At 37.8% G+C, this 8982-nt stretch overlaps 1 protein-coding gene across 1 annotated transcript; it reads left to right on the top strand.

Annotated features, from left to right (window-relative positions):
* The first annotated feature begins 213 nt into the window (after positions 1 to 213).
* TSHZ3 (teashirt zinc finger homeobox 3) lies at positions 214 to 4966 on the top strand. Its single transcript, XM_074881929.1, has one exon. It carries the CDS (start codon positions 366 to 368, stop codon positions 3390 to 3392), a length of 3027 nt encoding a protein of 1008 aa, XP_074738030.1. The 5' UTR covers positions 214 to 365; the 3' UTR covers positions 3393 to 4966.
* The last annotated feature ends 4016 nt before the right edge of the window (positions 4967 to 8982 follow it).

Below are 8982 nucleotides of genomic sequence, written 5' to 3'. Positions count from 1 at the left end.
TAATTTCAAGCTGTTGCCCCTTGAGAAGAATAAGGTGGCAAATTATGTTTGAAGAGCAGATTTTTTCTTGCTCTGAAGAAACACTAGATTTTAACTGTTAATTTTACAAATAAGTACACTTCTTTGGCTAAAACACTTAAGCAAAAGTATGATCAGCAGAAACTAACTTATATTTTCTTCTCTTCATAATAGCCTACGTTTCAGATGAACTAAAAGCAGCAGCACTGGTAGAAGAAGATGTGGAACCTGATGAAAATGCAGTTGATGGGGAGCCTTCAGCAAAATACACATGTCCAGAAAAAGACTTCAGTAAGAACTGCCAAAGCTACCAAAACTCTCCAGCAGCTGAATTTTCTAGCCATGAAATGGACAGTGAGTCACATATCAGTGAGACAAGTGACCGCATGGCAGACTTCGAGAGCAGCTCTATAAAAAATGAGGAAGAGAGCAAGGAGGTTTCAATACCACTGGAAGACTCTACTGTATCTGATAGTTTAGAACAAATGAAAGCTGTATATAACAACTTCCTCTCCAATTCCTACTGGTCCAATCTCAATTTGAACCTTCACCAGCCAATTTCAGAAAAAAACAATGGTAGCAGCAGCAGCAGTAGCAGCAGCAGCAGCAGTTGTGGAAGTGGCAGCTTTGACTGGCACCAGACTGCTATGGCTAAAACACTGCAGCAAGTTTCTCAGAGCAGAATTCTTCCCGAACCGAGTCTTTTTAGCACAGTTCAATTGTACAGACAAAGCAGTAAGCTTTATGGCTCTATATTTACTGGAGCCAGTAAATTCCGCTGTAAAGACTGCAGTGCAGCCTATGATACTTTAGTAGAATTAACAGTGCACATGAATGAAACAGGACATTATCGAGATGACAACCATGAAACTGATAACAATAACCCCAAAAGATGGTCCAAACCTCGTAAACGTTCTTTGCTTGAAATGGAAGGGAAAGAAGATGCCCAGAAAGTATTAAAGTGTATGTACTGTGGTCATTCATTTGAATCTCTTCAGGATTTGAGTGTTCATATGATCAAAACAAAACACTACCAAAAAGTGCCTCTGAAGGAACCTGTTACACCTGTAGCAGCAAAAATTATCCCAGCTACTAGAAAGAAAGCATCACTGGAGCTTGAACTTCCAAGCTCTCCAGACTCCACAGGTGGGACACCAAAAGCAACAATCTCAGATACCAACGATGCACTTCAGAAGAATTCTAATCCTTACATTACGCCAAATAATCGCTATGGTCACCAGAATGGTGCCAGCTATGCCTGGCACTTTGAGGCAAGGAAATCTCAAATTCTGAAGTGCATGGAATGTGGAAGTTCGCATGACACTCTGCAGGAACTCACAGCTCACATGATGGTGACGGGACATTTTATTAAAGTCACTAACTCTGCCATGAAAAAAGGGAAGCCAATTATAGAAGCCCCAGCAACACCAACAATAACGTCCTTAGTAGATGAGAAAGTCCAGTCTGTGCCACTAGCTGCCACCACTTTTACGTCTCCTTCCAATACACCTTCTAGTGTTTCCCCTAAGTTAAATGTTGAAATAAAAAAAGAAGTAGATAAAGAAAGAGGCATTGCTGATGACAAAATGAAAGACAAAGAAAAGTCAAGTGAAGATGAGGAGAAGTATGATATCTCCTCAAAATACCATTACTTGACTGAAAATGACCTAGAAGAAAGCCCTAAGGGGGGATTAGATATATTGAAGTCCTTGGAAAACACAGTTACATCGGCTATAAACAAAGCCCAGAATGGCACGCCAAGCTGGGGTGGCTACCCCAGCATTCATGCTGCCTATCAGCTGCCTAATATGATGAAGCTGTCATTGGGTTCATCTGGGAAGAGTACACCATTAAAACCTATGTTTGGAAACAACGAATTAGTATCACCAACTAAAAACCAGCCCTTGGTGTCTCCACCAAGCAGTCAGACCTCACCTGTGCCAAAAACAAACTTTCATGCCATGGAAGAATTGGTAAAGAAAGTCACTGAGAAGGTGGCTAAAGTGGAGGAAAAAATGAAAGAGCCTGAAGGAAAGCTTTCTCCAATGAAGCGTGCAACGCCTTCACCATGCAGTAGTGAAATCAGTGAACCCCTTAAGATGGAGTCCTCCAATGATGGTGGCTTTAAAAGCCAGCAGAACAGCCCAGTCCCTCAAAGAGATAGTTGCAAGGATAGTCCAACTGTAGAGCCTGTGGAAAATGGGAAGGAGCCTGTTAAGTCCATTGTAAGCTCTTTAAGTAGCAGCACAGCTATCATTACTGATCACCCCCCAGAACAGCCATTTGTGAATCCATTAAGTGCACTGCAATCTGTTATGAATATTCACCTTGGAAAGGCAGCAAAGCCATCTTTGCCCGCTTTGGATCCAATGAGCATGCTTTTTAAAATGAGTAACAGTTTGGCGGAAAAGGCTGCAGTGGCCACCCCACCTCTACAGTCCAAAAAACCAGACCACTTAGACCGTTATTTTTATCATGTCAACAATGACCAACCCATAGATTTGACGAAAGGCAAGAGTGACAAAAGCTGCTCTTTGGGTTCAGCGCTTTTGTCATCCACATCGACATCTTCTGCATCTTCTTCATCTACAGTGACAACAGCAAAGACATCTGCAGTCGTGTCATTCATGTCAAACTCGCCGCTACGCGAGAATGCCTTGTCAGATATATCTGATATGCTGAAGAACCTGACAGAAAGTCACACATCAAAATCTTCCACACCTTCCAGCATATCTGAGAAATCTGACATTGATGGTACCACAATAGAGGAACCAGAAGAGAGTACACCCGCTCAGAAAAGGAAGGGACGTCAGTCTAACTGGAACCCTCAGCACTTGCTCATATTGCAGGCCCAGTTTGCAGCTAGTTTACGGCAGACTTCAGAGGGGAAATACATCATGTCAGACTTGAGTCCTCAAGAAAGAATGCACATTTCCAGGTTTACGGGACTTTCAATGACCACAATTAGCCACTGGCTAGCCAATGTGAAATACCAGCTCCGAAGGACGGGGGGAACTAAGTTCCTTAAAAATTTGGACACTGGGCACCCAGTGTTCTTTTGTAATGACTGTGCTTCACAGATCAGAACTCCTTCAACTTATATCAGTCATCTTGAATCCCATCTGGGTTTCAGGTTAAGAGACTTGTCCAAACTGTCCAGTGAACAGATTAACAATCAGATAGCACAAGCAAAGTCACCGTCGGAAAAACTGGTGACGTCCTCTCCAGAGGAAGATATCGGAACTTCTTATCAGTGCAAACTTTGTAACAGGACATTTGCAAGCAAGCATGCTGTTAAACTTCATCTTAGTAAAACACATGGGAAGTCACCAGAGGATCATCTTCTGTATGTTTCGGAGTTAGAGAAGCAGTAGCATTTGCTTTTGATTAAAATAACTGTAATTTGCTTTGAGGAAAACTGTCAAAGACGCCTTAAAGCTACTGTTTAGTTCTTGGCACATGTTCTTATTTTAACTCCAGAGTCGCTCTGGGCTGAACTGTTTTGTATAACTGTACAGTGTTTAAATAGAGGTGCATAATCAGCTGTTGTTACTGGTAAAATATGAAGGTTAAAATGCAGTGGTAAGTGTTTGGAACTTTGTGTAAATTGGATTTAGTTGCTGTGCATCGCTCTGATGCATCAAGCTGCATGCATTAACAGACAGTTTAATTAAGCATTTATAACTAATTCTGGTGCACTTTTTTCATGTGACCCAAGTGTGCTGGTATTTCTCACCCTATAATCTTTAGCCCTCTGAGTACTTTGAAGCACTTTTGCATTAATTTGGTAAAAATGTAAGGATATGGTTTTTTTAAACCCTTACCAGCTTAGTTCTGATTACTAATATGAACCTCCATTTATGCAGAGGTGTCCCACACCTTGAAATTTAAAAATATAATTTTCACATTGAAACATAGATGTATATATTGTATAGATTTCAAAATCTCTTATGGAATATGTGATTGTGGTTAATGCCATTTTCTTTTTCTTCAGCATTTTTACCAACCGTGGTTTTTGTACCTGATAAGCTGCAGGTATAAACTGTACCTATATATAGTGTATATTTCATTTTTTAGATCTAACGGTTTTTCTTTTAACATCCAAACATTGTAAATTATATGATGAAAGATACCACAGATAGCATTTATAAAGTATTCAGAAACATTATTCTTAAAGCAAAGTATGTTTTGTTTTGTTTTGCTATACAGTACATCTATATTAATAGAGGTTCATGTTTAAATTATACATATTTATTAGTGTTGCTATCATTTGGTTGGTTGTCTTTTTTTTTAAACCTTCTGAAGAAACAGAAGCCACGGACTGCATTCCTGGCATGCATTCTGTTTTGCACAACATGACTTTTAAAGGTATTTATTAGTAAAAAAAAAAAAAAAAAAAAAAAGAGAGAGAGAGAGAAAATTCAAAATAAACTCAGTGCTCAAAGGGTTAAATCTATTTGAAAAACTTGTACTGTATTTCCTAAACATTGATAAAGCCTTTAAAATGTTTGTACTGTAATACTTTGCTTAAAAAGTTATGAGGCATTCTGTGATATAACCTCTTTTACTTATTTATAAGCGCTCTTGGTTGTTATTTCCTATTGTAGAATGCCTTTTTATTTCAATTGGTAACTTTCTGTTTTGTTCTGCCTAATTATTCTCCCAAGATTCCATACTGCAGCTTTATCTTTAGGCATATGAAAGGTAACCCGTGGTTACCAGCACACTAAGTGATTCTGTTCGTCTCCATTTTTGGCAGTTAATTTGCAGAAGTAACTGACAGCTGACACCATATGAGAATCTATGTATAAAATATTGGCATGTAAACAGCACAGACACTGTAATGCACTCTGTGCCCTGTTTTGTTGTTGACAATGAAGCACCATTATATGACTCTTCATATAACCTTTTTTTCTACAGCAGCATTAAAATTGTCTTTTTGCTATAATTTTGTGTTGCGTTCACAATTATGTCTGAAATGTGCTACGACTAACGAGCACATTAAAATTAAATTGTATGCTATCTGTTTATGACTGAAGCTTGAGTAGGTTTCTTCATCTGCCAGGTGCTGGCAGTCAAAAGCTGCACATAAATCACTGGAGTTTTAGTGAACTTTAGCATTTAAAGAGCAGGGTAGCACTTATTCAAAGGCTCCATTAACAGAATTTTTCTCCCCCAGAAAAGATAAATGAGCATTATAACTCCTTTTTAAACATCAGGTAAGGCTGACTGTGAAGATGGGGTTTATAAGCAACGTGTGGCAAAGCAAATAGGTGTTTTGCTGTGCTGTGTATTCAGACCCAGGCAGATAACTGCTACTCGCGCGCGTTCCCCCTGAATGCATTGAGCAGATCCTGCAAGTTGCACCGGTGGGTGTTTCACGGGTTAGAGAATCCCCTTCCATCTACCCAGCATTTTCAAGTGACAGGAGTAGAAGTAGGAACCTGAGACCAATGACTTAAACTTTGTGATTTAAGTGAGTCCTCTTACGGCCCAACCTGCTGTTGTATGGCACTCACAGCAGATAGGGAGGGGAGAAGATGAATAAACACATGCCAAACAAATGCAAACAAGCGGGAGCATTTATATGATAATGACAGACTTTTACTGGTGTTGACAGGTCATGCCATCAAAACCATTGAAAACAATTTGCATCTCCGAAGCACCTATATTACTATGCATGTAAATAATGTCTTTTGCCAGTCAGGTGAACTTAGAGTCTGGAGATGGTTACATAGGAACCAAAACCACTATTACAGCACTTAAGAATCATGTCTCGAGTAATAACTAGTATCTGAATGTCAAATGTACAGACTTTCTTTTCCTTTTTTTTAAAAAAAATCCACTGTCTTCCAGTAAGCAACTAATTAAATCTTTGGTTCTGCCTTTCCGTCTTCCTTTCTGTCTTTCCATCGTTCTTTCTGTCTTTCTGTCTGTCTTTCTGTCTCTCTGTAATTGTAAAGGCCAGTAGCATGTCTTCAAAAATGTATCAGAGTGTTCTGTGCATTCTGTAGCAAATACTGCTGAGCAGACCTAGTGAATGGGATTAATGATTAGGGCTCTGGGTTTTTTCCTCCTCTTTTGTCTCACAGTTGTATCTGATTTTAAGGTCATTTGTGTGTCAGTGTTTATGGCCTCAGCTCAAATTCCAGCAATAAAATTGCAACATGCCATTTTACTGGTTGACTATACCATCCTAGGAGTCCTCCTCACTTAGGAGAGGCAACCTGGCTAGCTGAAATCTTTCATGAAGCCTCCCGGGTGGCTGTCCACGTTTTTTGCAAATAGATGATTTCAGTCTAAATGCAGCCAAACTTTTTACCTCTACAGCAGAGAATTCCTCTGAAAATTATAACAGCTTAAATATAGTATTTGGTTGCAAACCAGAAATTCACACATAAGGAGACTGGCAGATCATTGCATATATTGTCAATCAATGTATTTTTAAGATGCACCATTGACTTATAATAGTAATGCTAAAAGCTGTGTATGCAATACTGTTATCTGGGACACGGAGGGAGTAAAAGCAAGAGACTACAGAGTCTTTTGCACTGTTTCTTCTACTTATTCTTAAAATACAGACAAGGGGTTGATGATTGCAAACACCCAGTACCACTACTGCGACTGCATCTAACCTGGTAAAAGTCAGTTCCTGGGCCTGACTTTATCTAGGTCTGAATGTGCAGTGAGGAGGTGTACCAGGCGAACATTCAGGGAACAACCATAGCTGTTAGTGTGCACCAGAAATCACTTTTTAATACATTTTTAAAATATGCTTGAAACTTTGCAAATGAATGGCTAGTCAGGATCTGCATATCCCAAATTTATTAAAGTAAAGTTCAGCTTGCATTTCAGAACCTCCAGGACTGGCATACCAATGTGATTTCACATTATAAAGAATTTAGAGAATCAGTGAACTAGAATAATGTTCTTTTCATCCATACACTGATATGTATATTGGCATGGTAACTATTAGCGCTAACCAAATCACCAACCTAGCTATGTTAAGATAATTTTTTTCCTATTAAGACAAACATGAAGGTATGGATGCAGGATTTTAAAACATGCATCTGAGTTCTGACTTTTGCTTTGCATTTGATATTTTATTTAGAAATATGCAGATCAAGTGAGAGAGAAAACAAAATGCCTCAAGAAATAGTTTTAAAATGAAATTGTGATGGGGTGGGAAGAGCTTTAAATCACAGGTGTATAAAGGTGACCCTGGTCTAACCCCACCCAAGTAGTGGCTTGTTGCAGCATACTGTATATCTTCCAGCCATCACATTTACGCAGTATCTTAAAATAACATTTGTGATAAATGTGCAATTTAACTAATTTATGGTGCTATGATGTGCTCAGGGCTACATGCAAGATGAAAATCTTAAATGGAGCTTGAACAGCTCACTTCACAACAAGAAATCAATATGCCAGATCTTAGAGAGCTGTTCACTGGAGTCAACATTTAGCAAAAAAAAAATCAGTGAATGTATCTTTAAGTTTTAGTGAGTAAGAAATCTATAATTAACTGAAATATTACTTTTAAGCTAGTTTAAAGAACTGTTTCTGAAACTGAAATCTTTCTAGAATCTTCATTATATTTTATTTTTCTATTAAAATCAAATGTATATTATTTTAATTATGCAGTTGCTTTTGGGGTAAAACAGTATGTGCAATTTTTTTTCCAAACCAAGGCAGATTAGTGTTATTAATATGGGAATTCTGTGTTGCATTTTAATATGGCTATGTATCTTGCTATATAAAGCTAGACATAGATATGACTCCGCATTTTGTGACAGCAAAAAATTTGGCTATATTTTGAGGTTTTAAAAAAGTACTGGCACGTATTGAAGGGAAGAACCTTCTTTAATTCTGCAAGTTCTTATTTCAGCTGCAACAGAAAAAGAAGTAACTGGTGCAAGTGGAACAGAGACGACTGGTAATAAAGCTAAATTTAATTAATAAATCTTTTATTTTAAAACACACCTCCAGAGAGCCTTATATATTTCTTAGAAAAATATCAAGTTACTACAATTGTTTTTTTGACTGCTTTATTTGGGTAACTTTGTGTTACAAGAATATGTTGGAGCTTTGCTAGGAAGTCTGTTGCCCATGCTGCTCCACAGAGCTGAAATGCAGGCAATGGTCATAAAATGGGAATTTATCAAGCAAAGTAAAAAAAAAAAAAAAAAAATTCAAGATTACTCAACTTTTAAAAAGTCACTGGATTGTCCTCTTAGCAAAGGATGAAATAGCTCTTGATACTTGACTGGACAGTTACCATTTTAGCAGTGGAAATAAAAAAGTGTAACTCCCTTGGGTGTTGCTAGTAAATACATAGAATCTGCAGCAAAAAAACCCAGTAAACTCTTTTCCTGGGACTCTGTGCCAAACTGTTGACCTGCTGTAGGTAAATGAGAGAACAAGAAATAACTGATGTACTGCCATCTCGGAATATGAAAGGAACTCTATTGTTCGGGGTGTGATAACAGTGAATTTTGTTGAGTTTTCAGTAATTATCCCATAATAATGAAAAGCTTGTATATGTTTAAGACTACGATACTACAACCCTTATTGAAGTGTATTTGCATAAGAAGTCAATTTTTTTACCAGTGAAGGAAGAAAGAATCAGGGTCATTTACGGAAGTAAGCAGAATTATGTATTAACACATTATACCTGTCTGAAAGTGCTGGAATAATCAGTGAGGTTACAGTCTGTTTTCAGGCCTTGGTTTGGGGCAATAATTTTAACTAAATGTTCAGCATGAAAAAGATGACTTAAGTTTTACTAATACGTAGCTCACATGCTATATTAATTATCTAGTACATACACAAATACAGTGGTGGTGTTATATAAATTTAGTTTTTACATGTAAAAACAATCTTCCTTTATACTTAGTATCCAGCTTATGTGTTAGTGTAGTGTTTTGTTTGTTTGTTTTTCAGCAGTATATTACAACATATACG

Source organism: Strix uralensis, chromosome 12 (assembly GCF_047716275.1).
Source record: "Strix uralensis isolate ZFMK-TIS-50842 chromosome 12, bStrUra1, whole genome shotgun sequence".
Classification (NCBI taxonomy): domain Eukaryota; kingdom Metazoa; phylum Chordata; class Aves; order Strigiformes; family Strigidae; genus Strix; species Strix uralensis.
The sequence above is the reverse complement of the archived record's forward strand: the minus strand, read 5'-3'. Positions and strand labels throughout refer to the sequence as shown.